The sequence below is a fragment of the Amblyomma mixtum genome, chromosome 2 (genome assembly GCF_055824585.1).
Source record: "Amblyomma mixtum isolate Tamu chromosome 2, ASM5582458v1, whole genome shotgun sequence".
Lineage (NCBI taxonomy): Eukaryota > Metazoa > Arthropoda > Arachnida > Ixodida > Ixodidae > Amblyomma > Amblyomma mixtum.
In genome coordinates, this window is record NC_143013.1 from 283,582,923 (window position 1) to 283,604,507 (window position 21,585).

Below are 21,585 nucleotides of genomic sequence, written 5' to 3' on the forward strand. Positions count from 1 at the left end.
GCAGCGCAGCAAGCCCGCTCTTCCGGTCCTCTGCCTGCCGCCGCCAACATGGCCGCCACGGCCGTCGAGCTACGCAGTGTTTTTGGCACGGGAATGTTATTGTCGTGAAAATAAACGCTTCATCAGGCTTGAAATGTCGCTTTTTTTGGAGTACACGGCCGAATCTTGGATAGGAATGCCTGCGCTCCCTCCCTGAAGCGAATGTGTCGAAGAAAACCGCAGCCGCTGGTGTCCGCGGCTGAGCGGGCGTCGAAAGGTACGCGACGGCATGCATTCGAGCACGAAAATCTTTATAGATACTTAAGCGCCCGTGCTAAATTTTGTACAGTGGTGTCGAAGTGAAACTTTCCTGATTTTAACAGAATGGTCAGCGTCGCTGTTCTCACAGACCTCCTTGCACAGTTGGTGTTTGCCACTTGTTGATCACATTTGCTTTCGCGTCGAGGGATGCGCAGCGGCGCGCCGCCGCTTCAACGCTCCATGTATCTCCAGCCCGGCGTCGCGCCGCCGCGACGTTTTCTGCCGCGCGAATGTCGTCGGAAAAAACGTCGCATGTATCCCGGCCTTTAAGGGGGGACACTGGTCTTGAAAAAAAAAATTTTATTAATGAAGTCACAGTTACAAAATCTTCCGGGAATATGTATTTTTGTGCGCTGATTCTAAATATCTCTAATTTCATGTAAAACAATTCCTTGAGCATTTATGCACTTTTTATGCTAGTATTTTGCGAAGAGTTTTGAAGAAAATTTGCTGTGGGAAACTCGCTGAAATATATGCCATTGGGTTCTCTTGACACCAAGGAATACAATAAGGGTGAAATTGTCTTCCTGCCTATCATAGAACTTAAGTTATAGAGTTTTGAAGTTGTCGCTTCAGAAATGAGACGGAAAGTGTGTATTCCTGTTTCTGAAGTGGAAGCTTCAGTACCCTATTACTCAAATTCTATGAGAGCCAGGATGATAATTTTAACCTTATTGTATTCCTTGGTGTCAAGAGAACCCAATGGCATACATTTCAGCAAGTTTCCCGCAGCAAATTTTCTTCAAAACTCTTCGCAAAATACTTGCATAAAAAGTGCATAAGTGCTCAAGGAATTGTTTTACATGAAATTGAATGACATATCTAGAATCAGCGCACAAAAATACATGTGCCCTGAAAATTTCATAACTATGGCTAAATTAATAAAATTTTCTTTTCAAGACCAGTGTCCCCCCTTAACCGGCCACAAGAATGTTAGGCATGTGAGCAAAGAACAAAGGAAAATATAAAGCGCATTCCCTGGGCTAACAACCTCAGGCATCTCACAGTAGCAGCACATACGTGCAGCTTAAACCATAATAAGAACAACGCAAAGCATCGAAAACTGATGGCATTTTGTGATGGCACTCACTGATGGCATTTTTCTGATTTGTAAGTTCCTTAATATAAATTGGTTTTGAAAAATTCTCAACGCAGGCAATTCCAAGCAGTGCCTTATCATAATCAAAACACTGAGCAACTCTGAAAAAAGGGTCTTGGAGCTGCTTTCAGAACATGCAAATAACACAGCAATTAAGAAGGGATGAACCACCACTATAGACAGATTCAAAAGAAGCAAGGCCAGTCAGATAATAAAAACTCCCCTACAGCCAGAATATTGCAACAGCCAGTTACAAATCAGAGCATTCGGAAAACGGTGACAAAACGTAGAATATTGCAACAGCCCGTTACAAATCAGAGCATTCGGATAACGGTGACAAAACGTAAAGGCAGTGCCATGACACGAAGGCTAGCACAGCAGGAAAGCCAGTGGTCTCGGGGACACATTTCAGCATGAGCTGTCTCTGTATGTCGTATGCTGACGCAGGAAACAACTTAAAAAATAACGGTGGGTGCCAAATAAAACGAGGAACAGTGAAAAACCAAAACTGAAAACAAGCAACAGGAAGTATGAACTGAAGGGTGACAGGATGTGCCTTGAGGGTCAGCCAGGGCGTGTCTGGTGGAGAGGGTTTGGAGAACAACTCCGCAGGCCACATGTATGGCACACACGACAGTGCAGTAGATGGGGCAGCATTCGAGTGCATTGCAGGACGGGACGATGGAGGAGCGATGCATCTCCTCCAATGTTCGCTGCATTCTCTCGTTTTTTTTTTTTTTTCTTCCCGACACACTCCTCACCTTGCAAGGATCCCTTCCCGAGCCCGATCCTTCTTCTGAAGGCGGCGGGGCGCGCGACTGAGAGCGTCACAAACGAAAACGAGAGAGAGAGAAGGCACACAGGGAACAATTTTCTTACACTCAACCAAAGTGGGCAACGGACGAGAGCAACAGCAAAACCTGCAACCACAACATGACCACCAATAAACTGGCATCTCAGCTGACACTGCATCACTCGCATGGCGCAAGGTCAAGGAATTGGTGCCTCACTGCCGCAAAGGGCATTTATGCATGTCGGGAAAACTCTCCATGCACCACATTCCACTGAAGCATTCAAACCACGCACTTGATGAACCTGAACATGATTTCGGTTGGTTTATGGTTTGGTTTATGGGGTTTAACGTCCCAAAGCGACTAAGGCTATGAGAGACGCCGTAGTGGAGGGCTCCGGAAATTTCGACCACCTGGGGTTCTTTAACGTGCACCGACATCGCACAGTACACGGGCCTCTAGAATTTCTCCTCCAAAGAAATTCTAGCCGCCGCGGCCGGGATCGAACCCGCGTCTTTCGGGACAGCAGCCGAGCACCATAACCGCTGAGCCACCGCGGCGGCCTGAACATGATTTCACAGGAGGTACTGCGAAGCATCTCTCCAACAGTTGGAAGTATCAGTGCAGGCACAGCTGTCTCCAACAGGGCTAATGTAAGAACATTTACGGTATGCAAAAAGATAGTTATTAAGGCGTTCTGAAATTAACTTGTGGCAGGCTCCTGCTCTCTTCTTCACACCTCCAAACAGCTGGCATGCAGCCAAAGTCGCATCCTCAGAGGTGCCCCATCGGCATATAACACTGCTGTAATAACTTTCCGTGACTATGCAAACTAATGCGGCATAAATTAGCGACGTGTGGCTAACCAGCACAGACTCTGCACAGGCCCACCAGATTTGTATTTAAGTGATAATTTAGGACACAGAAGGAATAAAATGCACCGTTTCCTTCTTCTGCATCAAAGGAAAGGCCTAACAAGCTTCGAAATTTTTTTTTCCCTATCATGCTGCTCGAACCGCAATGTAGTGACACAAGAATAGCATGCCTGGTAATAAGTTTAAAATGTATACAATACATGTGAATCAATAACATTATCAAAGAACCTGAAAATTCCAGCACAATTCCCATCTCCTTGGTCAACAGGCAAAGAGCCTGGGGGAGCAATGTATCTGTGCGGGAACACCTACTCAACAGACATGGCATGAAAATCTTCAGCACAGCCACAAAGCACCATTAATGTGTCTAACAGTGCACATAAAAAAAAAAGAAAAGAAAAAGCCTGACATACCTTGAGAAACTCTGCAAAGGCAGATTTGCTTTTAGCTGCCTGCTTTGCCGTCTCCATGGCTAAGCTGAAGTTGTTGATGAAGTCACTGTAGATGTCCAGTACGATGGGCTTTGAGAACTGAAAGGATCCAGATTGTACAAAAAGAAAGAACGGTGCTGTCAGCAACAGGAGTACTGTTGGTCCATCTCACCAAAGCTTATAGGCAGAAAAAAGTCGCATGATGGTTACCACTGTGTAATGCAAGATTCAGCGACAGCTGCCAAGGTATTCATAGTTGCGGTAGAGAGAACATGAGAGAGACTTCATATGTGTATATTTCTGAAGCGCACTTTTTAGTTCTCTGCATACTATATACACATTTTTCAACTAGCTCTCCAGTCCACTGCTCTAGGCAGGCAGCGCCATCGATGACCCTCTCCTTGGGCATGAGAGAAGCCAACAGCCACAGAAACCAAGGGGCACAGGGGATTTTTAATTAATTTATTTATTTTGTGGTGTTGATCAATTTATATTACTGAATATGTTATCGCTTAAAGCTAATTGATTTAGAAAAGCAGAAGAAAAAACAACCACATGCCGCCGGTGGGATCCGAACCCACGACCTAACTTGGGCAGTTAGTTTTGCCGCAGCTGCTGCGGATGGACTGTGCTGCATTCCTCCACTCTTGCCATACTCTTCCTCCTTCTTCCATGGTGAGCACCCCCCAGTTATGCATTCCTACGCTCTTGTCATACTCTCCTTTTTCCAGGGTAACTACCCTTCCGGTGGTTCTTGTGGAAACCACCCACCGGTTGCACCTACTTACGCTTTTGCTATACCTTCTTCCTTAAAACTGGTCAAGTGAACATTAAACAGCTGAATCAATCCCACTAAGAGCCATTGTACAACAACAGCTGTGCAAAGGAGGTGCACCATTTGAAAAAGAATACTGGCAGTGCAGGCCGAAGGAGAACGGGGTGGGAAAGAGCAAGAGGTGGCGCTCACCGAAGCGAGGAAGACCTCGCCGATGCGCTCCTGCTGGTCCCACTCGCAGACGCACTGCGTGAGGGCGATGCCAAAGAGCGTGTGGCACTGCAGGATCTCCTCCAGCCGGAAGAACATGGTGTCCACTTTTCGCTGGCTCACCAGCGGGGGCTGGCTGGCCATCAGCGGACGCTTGAAGTCCTGCAGTTGCAAGTCAGGCCAGTGACATCACCACTTGTGACGATTTATTGCGTACGAAACATACTCATGAACAGGATGCTGTGCCGAGTCAAAGCATCGTGCAGTCTAGGACAAGCCAAATGGCGGCAAAGCTTGGAAGTGTACTCACAAGTATGAGCCTCTGAAGAGATCCAACGTAAGAGTTTTCACTTTCAACAATGTTATTTACAATGAGTCGCCTCTTGATCTGGAAGCAAAGAATAGCACGGATACTGTAAGCATACATGTAATGGTGAACAACTAGGAGAAATATGCAGACAAGATGAAAAAAAAAAATTAAAAGAAGGAAGGTCAGAGGAGGCACTTGCCTGCTCAGGCGTAAGGCCAGGAGGCACGGCGGGTAGGGTCAGCGGTGGTCTCTGCTTTTTGGGAGCTTTCACATCACCATAGCCTTCATCCTCTGCGAAGACAAACACAAGCATTAAACATCAACTGGTGATAACCGTAGGATTCTCTCTGCACGAACACTTATGGGTGGCTGACCAAATGCTGGCATCAGTGAGAGACTGGCAAAGCAGCAAGATCCGGGATGTGATGACCACAGGAAAGGAACCTAAATCACTTGACTACTATGAATTCACCTCAACCCTCCTGTTTGTAGCACGATTTGTTGCCCTCGCGCACACCAGTAAAAAAATATATATCGGATTTAGCGTTGGTTTGGCTTATGATTACTAAAATTCAGCTGACTTGTACCTCCGGTTTATTTTGACAAATCCAAAGCAACTGAAGAGGTCAAATGCATTTAGGGGGAGAAGTCTGGAGGCAAAATGGTGGTCACGTTTCAATGGAGGTCAAACGCCAAAGGCACCCGTGTGCTGTGCGATGTCAATGCACGTTAAAGATCCCCAGGTGGTCGAAATTATTCTCAAACCCTCCACTATGGCACCTCTTTTTTATTTCACTCCCATCTCCCTCGCTACCCTTACGGGATGGTCAATGGTTGAGGTGTCCACTAAGATGTGAGACAGTTACTGCACCATTTCCTTTTCCTCAAAAAACCATAAACAATAATAAAATTCTGAATTTCTTGCTTTTTTATCTAAAGCCACACCCAGAAAAAGGAACTTTCTCAGTTGAAAGCAGCTAAGAGTGTGACATTCATAGGGTGCTGTACGGTCCGAATAAGGCCAGGTTTCGCAGCCAACATGAAGAGCACATCAAAGGTACAAGACAGTGTGGCACTGATGACCACACAGCTGCGGCAGTACACCACCAATTCCTTCCTGTCAAATTTTTTCAATCAATGGCCATTGTACCACCATGTTCGAACCAACAAACCGCCCTCACAAGTTTTTGCCAACTCTAACAATGCAACTCAGTGGGGAAAATGAGAGGCCCTGCATGAAGGCAAAGGTGGTTACCTCCATACAGATTAGTTGAGTTGGGCACAAACAGCTCAAACAGTGTAGTGGCAGCGAAGTATGGCATTGCCAGGAACCCACCATCAACAACTACGAGGCAAAAAACAATCATGTTGTTGAAGGTTAAAAACGTGCTTTTCATACGCCTTCCTTCCAATATAAATCTCAATTCTGTCTCCAATAGCTAACTTTCCAATTCCTCTTGAATCAGGGCTCTGTCCATTCAAACAAAAATCACCAGTCTCAATGTATTTCGATTAAAGTCAGTCATTAAGAGCAGCTGAACTGATAAAGGAATAATTAGATAAAGAGAATCAAAAACCATGCCGCTATATTCAAACCGGGAGATTACTATGCTGCAGATGAATGCCTGGTTTGGAAATGCTGACACTCACCTGACAACTGGCGGCTTCCCATGCGGCTCCCCAACTTGTCAGAATCAAAATCTTTCCGCCGGGTGGAGAAGAAGCGTGTGAAGCTGCTGGTCAGCTGTGCAAGATTGAATGACAAGAAGTTGTGAAAACAACTCTCAGGCATTCATAACCATGCACACCAAACATGCACTTAAAAACAACTTTATAAGCCATTTCTGGATCACTTCAATTAAATATAACACTACAGTGTTGGTCAAATGTTTAGGGGAATCCCCCAAGGTGGAGTAAATTTGTGGAGTAAAACTCCACCTCGGGGGATTCCCCTAAACATTTGACCAACACTGTTCCCACTTCGAGCCCTACCATAAGCTTGCCGTCCCGGTTAGCTCAGTTGGTAGAGCGACTGCTCCAGTGAAGCGGTGGTCTCGGGTTCGAACCCCGGACCAGGACGAATTTTTCTTTAACTATGAAGTTTCTGAGGAAGCTGTACAGCTTTCCTTTGTAGCCGTATGGCTGCGCTTGGGTGGATGCCAATGAGTAATTACTCCCTTATTATAACACTACAATGTTGGCTCATGCTTACTGCTGATCCTCGCTGCTACAGTTTGGCTGTTGAAAGCCCTTGAAGAAAATGAAGCTACGCGTGAAAGATGGGATGGCATAATCCCTAGATCTAACCATCTGGCCAGCACAAGAAAAGCACAAAGACGAGACATGTACATTCAGGACAAAGTCAATTATTTACCCCTTTCAGGACCATAAAGACACCAAAAAGGGGAAGCTCCAATTTCTTCGTGCAACTATTGCTCTTTAAGTTTGCCTGGCATAATATCTACAATTAAAATACCAGAAAATCCATTGCTTAAATGCGAGACTGAACCCAGACCTATAAGTGAGTTGGGCCTTTGTTGATGAAACTGTCACCAGAGCAGAGATCAAGGGCGCATCAAGTTGCAGGAAACTAACTTCAGCTTAAAATGATGTAAAGCACCTTCGTTAACATGGTCAAACACAAGTAAACATCACACTTCTCACAGCGTGCAAGGAACTTTCAACATCACTCCGGAAGTCTTCAATTGTATGACCTTTTGACGTAGTCAAGTGTTCGACGGCATACCGTCTGGTCAGGAATCATGGCTTGATGAGATTCACTGGTCACTGACCATGGTCAAGGGAGCCGTAGCGCTCCCGAAACGTCATTTTTGTTTTTGTTTGACCATGGTCAGTGACCAGTGACTCATCATGACCTTTTGACGAAGTGATGAAAGGCCCCTTTATGGGTGCTTTCCCGAATTAGTGAGACGGGTTTGCTCATAAATGAGTGGGCTGGGCCACAACGCATATATTTTTGCCATATGGTCCAAAACAGACTTTTTTGTATCTAAACATTTATGTGGGCAGGGCCGGAAAGGGATAAATTACGTTACAATATAAGTCAAAAATATTATGGCATGGTTATCGAGAAAAACTCAGAGAACACAATGCAAAATGAAAGATTCGCTGTACAAAATCATGAAGCACAAAGCAATAACTCCTGATAGCCTACGCCGCCTATCATTAGATGACAATACAAAAAAGAAAACAGAAAACCAGAAACAGGGCCCAGAAAAAATCTAGAAGACAGCTAAAAAGTTTCACATTAGAACCACAGTGTCCGCTGTCTTTATACCAATCTGATGTACTCACATCGGAATCCTTCCGCTTTTTTCCTGGCTTGCTGGTGCTGCCCAATCGCGAGCCTCGCCGCACTCTGCCCGTGATGTCACCCTCCTCCGAGCTCTCCGAATGGTCGAGGCCAAGTTCTGAACCAGCCGCGCTGTAGCCGTCTTCGCAGGTGATGGTGTCTCGCCGGTAGATGTCCACTTCCTCGTAGATGTTGTCCTCGGGACGCATCCCTGCATCTGGTGGGATCCAGCCTCCCTCGTTAGCCACTCCACTGCCGACTCTCTCTGGCCAGCAAAGTGGTTGCAAGATATGCACCACGCCAACAGATACTAAACCGCCACCCTTCTTTTCCAACCCACCGACCTTTAATACATACAAAGTGTTGGGACAGGTGCAACCACAGGTAATATATTTCTGTCAGCAGAACATTACGGCACCAACTAACGTACCCCCAATCATGACACACCAGATTTAATACGAATGAAGTACTGCTCGAGACTGGAACAGCCTGCTAATCGACTCCGTGCACCACTCCGATCCACTGCACTTCAAGGCTGCCATCCAATCTCTCATTAGTGGAACCTTAAGCCCATCCCTCATGTAATACCCTATTTCTGGGGCATTTGAGGTATTGATAATAAATAAATAAATTATGATTATTAAGAGACAGAGTTATACTCCATGCCGCTGCCACAAGTGAAGGTGCACGCTATTTTCCGACAGTCAAGTGATTTTGTTTTTAAAGCCGTGTCAACGCATAAAGCAGTTTACTGGAGTCCCAAAAATTCCCAATGCTGCTGTGTGAAAGATGAAATAGTGCCTCCTTTTCTCCCTCTCGATACTACACCTACTTTACTGTGCAGTCAATGCCCTTTGTGATAAGCGCCGAGTGTTTCAACTGCATACTACTTGTAATTTTTCAGAAACGGAAGCTTAGCTGTGCGCTTGTTGACATGTAGTCGTCAAAATAGGCAGGTGCCTGAATTCTAATTACTCCAGGAAAGCTAGGCTGAGAAGTGACCCTGCAAGCTGTTTCAACTTTTCTGAGAGGCACAGCACAAATGCTGCACTAGCCTTCTTTCCCTGCAGAACTGAAGACAGAAAACTGAAAATTACAAGCGACCAAGCGTTGTTAATCATGTGGTAGCCATCCCTGACCAAAGATTAATGTGAGGTTGTGTTAAAAAGAAGGTAAAATGCGACCCCAAGTGTGGTTCTGCATTTTTGCAACGGAGCAACACTTGGCAAGGCCCGCACTATAAATGACAGAGAGGGATACTCTCTAATGAAGAATAGAGATGTTTTAAATGAGCCAATAGGAGTTAATCCTTAATTGTAAGCAAGCGGAATTAATGTCTCAACCAACAGAATGACATTTATGAGGTGCATTAAAGCGTTTAGCCTCAAAAATAAAACTGGAACACAAGCGACAAAGGCTATACAACTGTTCCTTTTAGAATTTCCACCCCCAAAGGAAAAAAACAAATGCCTTTGCGTAAGTCGGGCATCACAAACTAGAGCAAGCATGACAGCTACCGTTTCGCTCGTTATGTCCTGTTGAAATGCTCAGTGCTTTGTTGACCTTTTCTTGCTCTTTCACAGCAGACTGGTGTGCAGGAATGGCCAGAAAGACAATTCAGTATCTACCGGCAGAAAGCTGTGACCCTGATAAAACAAGCATGAGTAGATTAGCATCATTTTAATGAGAACACCATCGACCCCTTTGTCTTTTAAGGCCCAATTATCACCTGGCATGTGCCCATTACAACTGTCCCCACAACTGAAACTGAAGATATCACGGGTCGATGCCAATGCACAGTACTTTTCAATCTTATCATCGCCACAATATTGCAGGCCTCGGCAACTAATGAACGCGTTAACGGAATTCTGTTGGCAACAACTCAATGAAAAGGAAGGTTCCTGCATAATGAAAAGAAAGCAAAAAAAAATTGACGTGCCACTTGATTGGATTTGAGAGTTAAAAGAAAAAAAGTGGCAATAAGTGCAGAAGAGAAATTGAAATCGTTCTGCAATTATAACCTACAATTACTGGTGTACTGAAATTTACAGTATGATACAGTTATAACACCACTGCTGCATCGAAAATTATAGAATGGCATAATTAGAGCCACTACTGAAACTAAGTCAAGCCAAAGCTACTGTCAACTGAAAAGAAAATCCTGCAGAATCAAGAAGGAGGTAATTAGCTGTTAACAACACAGGAGAACAATAACTTTTTAGTTATCTGCATTAAGTACAGCTGTCCGTTCTGAACATCAAAACATCTTTTTGATTCTGCGATAACCCTCCTCTTTTTTACGTTCCTAGATTAACATTAGGCATTAAGTGCAATGATTACGGTCTAAGCCAGCTTCCGAAGCTAGCGTTCTGCTGCTAAGTGCTTATACAAGACAAAGGGCACTGCTTTGTCACCACACGCAAGTGAGAAAAATGTACTGGCTGCCCAGCCTGTACGTTGTAACTTCACATGATAGTTAATGAAAACAATGAAAGAGTCAGACAAAAAAGTTGAAAGAGAAAAAAAAAACAGCCTTCACTGCCATAAACACTGCAGCTGAAAAACATATGCGAGCTGCGATCTCGCCCAGCTCTCGCCACTTCCCGAGGGTCTCAGACAAATGACCCTGCTCCCCTTTCTAGGTCAAGTGCCAATTGGCCACAACGGCTGGCTCTGATCAGAGGAGAGGCAACCGAGCAGTGTGAGAGCTGTTTGTGTACAACGCTTTATCTCCGGCAGCTCTCATGAAAGCTGCCACTTACACCTCCCAGTTTAATGTGTGCCCAGTGGATACGGTTTTCATTCTGTATTGGTTTCTTCCAATTTACTGCAAGAGCTCTCGCGCAACTATATATAATCACAGTCACTTGGCTGGTAGCGGAAAGAAAGCATTCATCATCATTTAAACCGTGACTTCAAAGGAAAAGAGAAGCCTATAAATTATGCAGTGCCACTACAGCTGCAAAAATTTCCAAGAAGAATGTTGCAAACCAGAAAACTCTTGCTCAAACAAAATTATTCACAGTGCAACAATATGTACACCCAACGACAATCCCCCCCCCCCCCCCTTTTTTCTTTTCTATTAAAAGAGCGAGACATGCATTAACTGTTCACCAGAGTTCATGACAGTTCCATATAACTAGAGCCAAACTTGATTAGAGATAAACTAGAAGTCCCTTCGACAAAACTGCCAGGTAAAGCTAGTTCAAAGCTGCAGCTTGCCGGACTGACGAAGACTGACTGCTAGAAGTTACATGAAAGTAAACATAACCCAACAAAAACCTGTCGCGTTTCACACTTACAGGGCACAATAATATCATACGCACCAAACCATAGGAGTTAACTTCAGAAAATGATAAAATATGAGGCCCAAACAAGAAATACAAAGTTTCAAGGTCAGCACAAGTAAGAAAAGTGGTTAAGACACTTCGCCCAAGGACACTCTGCACATAAATTTGTAGAAAAGTAGAAACAAAAACTACAAAAAAAAAAACATGCGTGCATGACAACATGCCACAAGTCCTCCTTTCTCAAAAGCTACTTACAAGTGGTTGCCTACATGCTGCAGCTGCCTGCAGCTGACTTTGAATCAGTGAACACTGGACACTTGATTTCGCACCTGATATCGTATTAGTAAAAAGTCAGCCAGAGAAAACATCAGGCAGATCTGCATGCTTCACAGAAAGTTCAAACCATGCTTGAAGCTGACAATGCGCAAGACAGGAAGAATCATGAAGCAGCATGCGCGGAGTACAGTGGCAAGATGAGAGAGGATGAAGTGCGCAGCCCAGCTCCACACTGCAACACAGTGCAACACAATCCTCAACTATAACGAAGTGCTCTAGCAGTGCTCACCGGAAAAAAAAAAAAAAACAGCCTGGCGGAAGCCGTTTAACTCTCTAGACTAGCACAAGGTCTACACTTGGCAAACCTGCTGTGGGCGATTTCAGACAGGGCATGAACATGTAATTGCCCAGAGCTAATCAGATTGTCATACCTAATACCCACTACAAGTTGGTGGGGGGGAGTGGGGTGGAGACCAGCGACATGTGCCGGCACCCAGCATCACATCATCCTACTCCCCATAGAGAAAGTCAGTTTGGGTTGTTCTGTATTTTTTTTTTTCAATTCTTCCACTCTTGTGGGCAGCAGTAATGCACAAAAACAAGCCGCCCTGTCAGAAGTAATCTGCACAGAACCTCTGCTAGCACAATACGCTACAGCCACAGTTCCGGCAGTTGCTTGAAGCACACAGATAGGACTTTATGACCACCAAAGCACAAAGCCAAAGCCAGCTCTGCGTTTAGGTTATCCGAAAGATAAAAAGACCAGACTTAGCACCCACGGTCCTAGGCGCACACTGGTTAGAACGAGTGTTCTGTGAGAGCTATCCCGCGGCTCCACATATTCTGTTCCCTCGAATACTGCAAAACTGGACGCCAACTTTGTACATGAATCAGATCTTGTCGATCCTGCTCACAGTGTCAACAAGTGCTTTACTCCACTTCTTTATTGCTGTCTTTTTGTTATGGCTTTTCTAAAAACTTAGAAAACTTTCCTTTCGTCCCTGCTTTCCACAGAACAAGGAACTGCACGCTGAGGACAAACAGGCACAGAAAAGGCAACGGTGCAAGGCAGAGAGAGAAGGGCAGAGAGAACGGGGTCTGCACAGAGGGCGAGCGAGAGAGAGAGAAGAAAGGGAGAGAGAGTGTGTCCCACCACCAACCTGCGGCAAGCAGCGGTGTGGTTCTCCGCTTGTGCGTGTCGTCGTAGAGCATGTACAGAGGCTCGGGCGTGGGCGCGGCGCCCGCTTCACTGCCACTGGGCAGCACCGCGCGCCCGTATGGGCTGGCGGACGCTGACCCAGCGGGAGGGGGCGGCGGGGCCGATTGGCAAGGCTGGAATGCTGAGGGTTGCCAATGCACAGCACACCCAACACCCCCGAGGAGGAGGAGGAAGAGCAGGAGGAGGAGGGACATTAGCAAGGACCACCACCATTCCCAGAAACAACACCCCTCGGCCAAGGACACCAAGGACACCAAACGCTTTACTCGAGAGGCCCCCGTGCAGCCGATAAGTTCAACCAAAGAACTTCACTATACGTGGAAACAGATCATGCAACAGTGCCCCCTGTTTCCATCCCTTGTCTGCCCTCTCGTAAACTATGATGACAATAAGGAAGTTAGCTGGGCCAGTTGGCTCATAACTACACAAGCAAAAACAGCACGAAGAACGCTATGAGAAAAAAAAAACAACAGACACTGCACCGACCTTAAAGCATGAGATGCAAGTTCAGTGGTGAGTCTGCAACTTGCTGTTCATCCTGTTTTTCACATTGTAGCTATGACAACAGGAGCTATGCCCATACCAGTAATGCTAAGAGCAGGTCGGTCCACATTGTCACCTAGTTAGTGATATCACCAATGCACAATTCACACGTTGTAGATGCTTAGACCCATTAGCTGCTTCAGTTGAGGCATAGAGAGTGTTTTGAGTTACAGAGCTTTACCTCCTCAAATCTGAAATATGTCTTTAAGTGGCTATACACACCAATCTCAATTATATAAACTACGCCATGTATTACAATTCTCTATAGAGAGGATACTTAACCAGTAACTATACACAGCAAGTACTGCTTGAAAGACGATTGCAACGGTAAACATTCCTGGTTGTGGTCGGCAGCTATGCTGAGGACTTCTCACATCACAAAGGAACACTGTTGTGAAATGCTTATGCTAAGCACTCAGTGAAATGCTTATCTGTCCTAGGCCCGTGTGTGTTTCAGTCCTTGAACAATGTAATAAGACCCCTGGAAGAACCTAGAGAGTTCTCCTGGGTGAAGGCCAGGGTGTTTACTAGATCAGTAAAATGCACTCTGCCTAAAAAAAACCTCCCTGGAGTCATGAGATAAACTCCTCATATTTTTAGTCTAACAAAGAAGAAATAGTTATCCCCACTGAAACCGCCTGAACTACCACAGAATTTACATACGTTTTTCTGTGAAATGCATGCAACAGTCGAAATCACTGCTAGCACTGACTAAAGGACAAAGGCCAACTTTACTACAACAATCAAGACGTGAGCAGCTAACTGCCTCAAGTGAATAAAGAATGGTGCTTGTTAACTTCCGCGCCTAATTTGCAGCCCAACTAGTCTATAAATGCGAGATAGACACAACTCAGCCCGAAAAAACAATTCCATAGCCTCGATGCGAACACCTCAACAGGCCTGACTAGACTAGGCTTTACACACCTCAGGCTAACGAATCAAAAAGGAAAGCCTGAAACAGACATGTTATTAACCCTTCCTTCGGACACAAATGTTAAAGGAGTATAGACAGTTAATTTTGGTGGCATGTTTTCCTCTCTAAAATGATGCGGAAGAAGACACTACTATGCATGATTCAGCATGCGATATTCGAATTTATAATCAAATTTTTCTGCCATGCTGTTTTGGTTTCAGTTTCGGGAGCCGAAAGATGACTGTGACGTCTAAGTGTGGTTTTATATCACATGAGGCATGGTAAAACTGCGACATGATCGCTGCTTCATCGTTTTATATCTCTACAATGCTGAAGCCAGCCTTCCTCAAGAGCCAGAATGACAAGGAATGAAGAAGGAACGATTATATTGCAGCTTTTTACACCTCACGTGACCTAAACCACACTTTGACATCACAGTCATCATTCAGCTGTTGAAACCAAAACAGCACGACAGAGAAATTTGATTATAAAATATTTAGCGGTCGTAGGAGAATGCTACTTGGTAATAATCCATGCATAATAATGCCTTATGCACCATTACAAAGAAGAAAGCACATACCCAAAAGTTAGGTGTCTATACTCCTTAACAAGGTAACCCTTAAAAAACACAGGCAACTAAAAAAAATTCCCAAGAAATTCCACAGGCTCACTATATCCTGCCATCTTCTCTTGCCAAAAAAATAATAAATAAATAAAATAAAGAAGCAGTAAAATTCTGCACAGCATTATAACCCACTCTTCCAAAACAGCAGCAACAGTATCCACAACACCACCACCACCAAAGAAAAAAAGAACAGAAAAGAAAAAAGAAGGAGACAGGCACGCATGCTGCCTAGTATGCCCGCATTATCTGCAGGAGAGTCAGATGCAAAAGTGAGCAAGGGTTTTTGGGTTAGAGACTTTATGCAGAGGTGGATAAATATGCAGCAAAGAGAAGCAATGCTTTCCAAAGTTGGAAATGAAATGTCACAACATGGTTGTAAGTGGTTGTAAAATGTCATGACCACTTAGGATGTACCTGAGAAAGTTATTGATTTACTAAAAAGCACTGCTGTCTTAAACGCGAGACACAGCAGGAGTGGTCAGAAGTTGGCTGTACTAAGAAACGCTCAGATTGCGCATAGTCACAATGAGCTTCCGCTGTACACATCTTAATGCGAGTTAATAAAAATATCAGCCGAAAACAGGTTAGCAGAAGGCTCTTCACCATTTCGCATCACAAACATGGTAGTGCATGCCACCCAACACAAGGCACAGATTCACTTCAGGCTGGTTTTTAGAACTGCAGCGAATGCTAGCAACACAAGCACGACCACTACCACGAACAATTCTTACAACACTCCAAATACAACGAATGCACCAACCAGTCATTCGAACATGTGGAAATACTCCCTCAGCTGCAGTCTGAAGGGCCTTGTACTTCAGTGCATGCAGGCGCACAAAGAATAAACTCTTTTTTTTTTTTTTTTTTAGTGAGAAAGCTCAACAACAAAAGTGTCGCTCACACGCCCTGTATATCTGGCCTTAAAAGGACACTTGAATACAAAAGCCGGCCCGCATGGATCGATTAGTGCATTCTAATGAATATGCAGCTAGTTTCAATGGAAACAGAGCTTTTATCAGATAATAAAGAATAAAAAATGAAACAAAGGTACTACCGCTACTGAGCATTTACACAGGCAAATGGCGGTGATACCAAGACTTATTTTTTCACGCGGATCTTTGAAGCTAGGCTAGTCTACCGTTCACTTCTAAACACTGATCACAGGGTCCTATTCGGCTTTGACGTCACGAGTCAAATGAGCACTTGCTGCAAAACAAACATCAGCACAGCCATTGTGAGCTAAACAATCAATTTTCACTCAGAACAGAAACTGAATGGCACTGTCCTGAGTGTCCTTTTACTAAGCGGCTAAATGAATTGCACCGCAAGCTCAGCCATAGATTTAAAAAAATGCCATCACAATCCGAGATATATTGCCACACACTGCACTGTCATCAAAGTAAGGCAAGCGACAAAACAAAAAAAGAAGAGAGAGGGTGGTGACTCACTTTTGTGACTAGCGTATGGGATGCGGTGCAACTTGGATGCCCTGGCCGGCAGCGTGCCACCCTGCAGCTCTGCCGGTGCCGACCGGTGTTCGACGTACTCGTTCATCACACGTCTCCAGGTGGTGTGCGGATGGTGGTGGTGGTGGGGGTCACCCACCGGCCGTCCCAGCTTGGTCCCCAGCGTCCCATAGTCCCCACTGCTCCCCCGCTGCTGCTCCCCCCCACACCGCACCTCGCTCTGCGGCACCGCATCCGGCATCAACATCGTCTCCACATCGAGGTTGAGGTTCTCGAGAATGTGTGCATGCGTGCGGTGCACCCGTGTCACTTCGTCACGCACGTGCGGCGGTGCACCGTCATAAGGCGGTGGCCGTGGCCGCCGCGGGATGGTCGGCGCCCCGCCAGCCCGCAAGCACTGCTCACTCCGTGCTGCCGCATACTGTTCCTCGGCGTCCGTTATCTCCTCGTAGATGTTAGGTTCGGAGCCGCGGCGATTCTTCTTGTCGTTCCCGTTATTAGACTTGCTTGAGCCGAATAGCAGCTGGCGGGCATACGCTGTGGTGGTGCCGTAGATACCATTGGATTTGCTCGGTGAACCGCCCTTCTTCTTGCCCTTTTTCTTTTTCTTGTTGTTGTTACTGCCTCCGGAGACATGCTTGGGTGGTGTGTCTGGCACTGATACATCAGGCTCAATGGACAGCAAGGGGTTGAAGAAGCCGCCGCCCTGGTCGATGATGGGCGACGTGTCTGCAGCTGCCGACTCAGAAGAGCCTGGGGGAGGGGTGCCGCCATTGTTGAGCCCCGCCGGCTCGTCAGGGGGTGGCGGCGCCCCCAGGGGGCTCTTGTCGGGCCCCAGCTCACTGTAGTAGTACGGGGCCTTGGCAGACATTGCTGCCCCAGCCAGGCTTAAGAGACGCTCCCCGGACGGGGCCGCTTCCGGAAACTCATGGCACGGCCTCCAAGCAGAAACTGCACAGAAGCCACACAAACGGCGATTACTGCGGAGTTTCTCTGATCGACACCTATGCCAAAAGCATGCATGTTGCACCTTGCACCCAAACAGTCTTCATATGCAGCCAGGTTTTTCTGGCATTTCTGGTGCTACAAAAAAACCTTCCTTCCTCACATGTGTTTTAGAACACAAGAAGGACCACTGCACCATTTCACTGAGTGCTGCCCCTGGTCTAAGCAAGCAGCCCCTAAAATTTCAACACTAGAACAAAAGCTATGCCTAAGCGGTCCCCAAAAAAAAAAAAAAAACATCAACGGTTCACATTTTCCATGGGGCCATCAAGAATGCCTGCCAAACAAAGACCAGGACTGAAAGGCACCAAGGACTAATGTGAAGTAAAACAGCTGCTGCCGAGATTTATCAAACGAGATTTGCCATCCAGGCTGTGTGATGCTGCGCACTAGCAGCAAACGTGCCAATTTTCACGTCCCAACTTGCAAAAAAAACTACTTCAGTATTACGAAAGCTACTGGCTAGTCTTCTGTGACTGTTCTAACTTTTTTCTCGCTTTTATCCACGTTACAAGCGTCTTTTCTAAAAAACCAAAGCTCAATCCTGCTGAGAGTATTCCATACAGACGAAGCCCAATTCAACAAAATAAAGCCCGTGGGGACTAGAACTTTGTTCACAAAAGCAGGAATGTTATTGAATAAAAAAGGCATGAAATTAGCTTCCATGAAAAACTATTTCTCAAAGCACTGCTTTTTAACAGTATGTCAACAATCTTCCTGTGCACTACAACGGCACTCCTCATGCAATGCCAACTGCATCGCATGACTTCGCCGTCACAATCGTGGCACACAGTCGCTACCAGCTCCAGCACATGCCTCCAGCAGTTAGGCTCTCTAGCAGCTGAAAAATTTTAACAACTCCTACTTTATACTGGCATCAGGCTTTTTCACAATGAACAAGCCAAACTTCATAGCTTCTTTAATGCCATGAATGTCTGCCTGCATCCGTAATTTGTGTAGTTATCAAAACTGATGCCTGGCACTACCACATGAAGCGCAAATTTTTCATGAGAACTAGGCATGTCTACAGGACTTTCGAAGTCCAATGCAGCTTTTGCATGGGACATCTGAATCCTAGTCAACAATCACTCAAGATGGTTTATGCTTTGTTTGTGTGACGGATGCAAGAAACCATCTCAGTGTTAATTCATGTCACTGAGAACCTTCTTAAAATAAAATTCAGCATGCAAATTTATTTCACAAATGCGAGAATCTGAACTGAAAGTGAATGACTCTAGTCAGGAGAATAAAAAAACTGAGAAATTTAAAAAAGAAAGGTTTCATGAAATGAGGCTCTATTACAACTAGCGAGGAGTGTGCCCCACTATTTTTCTATCATAATTTCCCCAAACTATATAGCTTTTTACACCCCTTTGCCTTACTGAAAATTAAAATTTCTATCCAACACAGTAGACAAGAGTTCAAAAACATAGGTGTTTGATACAATAGGCTAATTTTTGAAATCTAACTACTTCAGAAAATTATGAGGATGCAGCATGATAGCTTCTATTAAATGTGCAAGTGCAATGGTGGAACATAGGAATTATCTCGCCAAAATAGCAATTATCACCAGCAGAACTGAACCTAATGCTACATGCTAAGCACTACAGCAAACAGCAGTTGACAAAAATTTCAACAGGATGTCTCTAGATATGTGTAACCTTTTATAGGAGTGAAATGGACAGGAAGCACTAGGAAATGATAGTATGTACTTAAAACAAAACCAATAAACAGCACACATGTTTCCGTGTAATGCACGAATATGGATGTTTTGTGTGTGATAAACAAAAGTTAATAACGGCAGCTTGCAGTGCATGAAAAAATACAAACATAGAATTATTTCAAAAAGCCTCTCTATAATAACTGCAGTCATAAAACAAACACGTTTACTTAAACACGTAACCAATAAAGAAACAGTGCCATCATTTCATCCATGCAAGAAAAATTTGTCAGAGAACCAGGTTCGTAAAAACGAAAGACGATTTTTTTATTGACACATATGTTTTTGCGCAAGGTAATTTGTCAGAGAACCAGGTTAGTAAAAACGAAAGACGATTTTTTTATTGACACACATGTTTTTGCGCAAGGTCTTTCCATAGAGTGGTGGGCATTTAAAGCCAAAAAAGAGTTGCAGGGCACTTCTAGTCTGGGCTCACAATGGGAAGAAATTAGAACTAATAATGCCTTCTCCGAAGGTCCTTGCTCTCGAAGGTCCATGCTCTCAGAAGGCAAAATTACAATGCAATGTACCGGCCGCACGACATCGACCGGCGTTACGTCTTTTCACAAGTAGAAAACAAGAACTCTCAGCTGTTTTGATCCTGCACTAATCCACGCTCACTCCTTCGCCTGTTTTTTTGTTTGTTTTTTTTTCCTCACTAAATCGGATAAAATGTATTCAAGCAACAGCGTTGCTGGGAGGCCGCGAAATGAGGTGCAAAACAAAAACAAAGTTTTTGGACGGCATAATCAAAAGTAAAAAGTAAGGAAAAGGCAGAGACAGGAAGCCAGCGGGAAAACGCGTCGCGGTGCCGGCGCAAAGCGTGAAAGCTCGTTCTTCAAAGCGACGCCGCTGGCCAGGCAAGCACAGGGCCGCGAGCGCAACGCGACGCCGCCGCCGATATCACGCGCGGCAGCGGCTTCACTCCTCGGCGGAATTTTAATCGGCGTAATTGGCGTCGTCGCGGGCGGTGATCGCCTCTTTCTCTTTCTTTCTTTTCCTCGTCAGGCTAGTCCGTGAAAGTACCACTACACACGTTCCGTAAACCGCGACGAAGAGCTGCTGCTCGATATATCGATTTCCGTGCCAGACGCTTTTTAACAGTAGCCGCGGCCGAGACTTGCAACGAAAGAGAGAGAAAAAAAAACGACGCCGGAAAAGCGAAAAAAAAAAAAAGATCCTAAAGCCACGCAGCGCAAATGACGGGTGTTTCTCCCTTGTTGAGCTCATGAGTTCATTTCTTATATCGACACCTGGGACGGTTCTCTCCCGTGCCTTTCATCGGGTTTCGCCGAAAGCCGTGCGAGAGGAAGCTGTCCCAGCATCATAGCTGGGCCTCGCGTATCTTTCCGAAGATAAGAGACGGTCACATCCTTACGTTCCACGGGTATGAGTAGAGGCGAGAAGAAAACAGAGGGCAAAAAGATACACAGCAAGGCGAAATGAGGGCTTGCACTGCGCCCAGAGGTGAACCGGGCGTGCAACAAACGGGACAAACAGGCGATCATTAAAACCGGCGGCTGCCCTACTCGTCAAGGGAGGATGTATTGATTGTGTGCTAATGTCAGCGTTCTCGACAGATTTCAATCGCACATCGTTCTCGAGAAAGACGAAACACTTCAACGAAGGCGAAGTGCCAAAAGTCTCGCGCCAGGGAGACGAGGAGTAAACAAGCGCGAGGTTGCGACAGGGAGGCGAGAACAAACGCGTGAAAGCGCTCGCGGGATCGGGCACCCCGCACGAGCACAATCTTCACGCCACACAATGATGCTTTTCGCATCAGCCACAAACAAAAACGCGTCCGCTCAGACTAACCCTAAGCGCCTCAACAACGCTTAGAAACCAAAACACGAGTCTCCGTGAGGGTATCTCACATGAGTACAATACAGAGATTAAACAATGCCCTTTCGGAGACCCTGTGTGCGAGATGTCAAAATCCGCCCTTGCGACTCGGAGATGGGTAGTACTTACATTTCTAAGAGCAAGCTAAGGCCATCAGGCACTTCAAAGGCTGTCCCGGTGTCTCGTCGCTTGGCCGGCTATCATACTTTTACAAAAACGCACACACACGTAGAGAAAAAGGCACTATGAGCGTAGAAGAAAAAAAAAGCTTTGCTTACGAGATCCCAAACACAAAAATCATCGCGAAACAACACTGCCAGTACGCATGTCAACTGGAAGCAGGCTAGCAGCTCCGAAAGCGCCAGTTTCATTGGATGAATGAGACAGCGAGCGGCCAATCAGCAAGCGCGGCTCATCGCACGCTGCCCAAATACATTTTCTGGCTTCTCCGGCTTCTCCGCTTCCGTCAAATTTGAGAAATTGGTTCCGCTTTCTGCTGAACGAGTTTACGGTGAAAACAAGTCGCGACCGCGATGTAGCGCCAGTCGTAGCAGCTCGCTATCTGTGCAGTAAATATTTGCC

At 45.6% G+C, this 21,585-nt stretch overlaps 1 protein-coding gene across 7 annotated transcripts in view; it reads right to left on the reverse strand.

Annotated features, from left to right (window-relative positions):
• LOC149364270 (uncharacterized) overlaps window positions 1-21,585 on the reverse strand; it is a 48,829-nt gene that overhangs the window by 26,752 nt on the left and 492 nt on the right. Inside the window, exons 1-11 of one of the 7 annotated variants that reach the window (XM_089574208.1) lie at window positions 21,133-21,385; window positions 16,419-17,387; window positions 12,831-13,010; window positions 8,107-8,321; window positions 6,442-6,535; window positions 6,047-6,136; window positions 4,991-5,082; window positions 4,792-4,869; window positions 4,464-4,643; window positions 3,479-3,595; window positions 2,161-2,217 (exon numbers count right to left, since the gene is read on the reverse strand). In XM_089574208.1, coding sequence (XP_089430334.1) covers window positions 2,161-2,217; window positions 3,479-3,595; window positions 4,464-4,643; window positions 4,792-4,869; window positions 4,991-5,082; window positions 6,047-6,136; window positions 6,442-6,535; window positions 8,107-8,321; window positions 12,831-13,010; window positions 16,419-17,307 — 1,992 coding nt within the window. In that variant the 5' untranslated portion in view covers window positions 17,308-17,387; window positions 21,133-21,385. Of the gene's footprint in view, window positions 1-2,160; window positions 2,218-3,478; window positions 3,596-4,463; window positions 4,644-4,791; window positions 4,870-4,990; window positions 5,083-6,046; window positions 6,137-6,441; window positions 6,536-8,106; window positions 8,322-12,830; window positions 13,011-16,418; window positions 17,388-21,132; window positions 21,386-21,585 lie in introns of those variants that run through there. The other 6 variants (XM_089574209.1, XM_089574205.1, XM_089574211.1 and 3 more) reach the window with 6 other exon arrangements.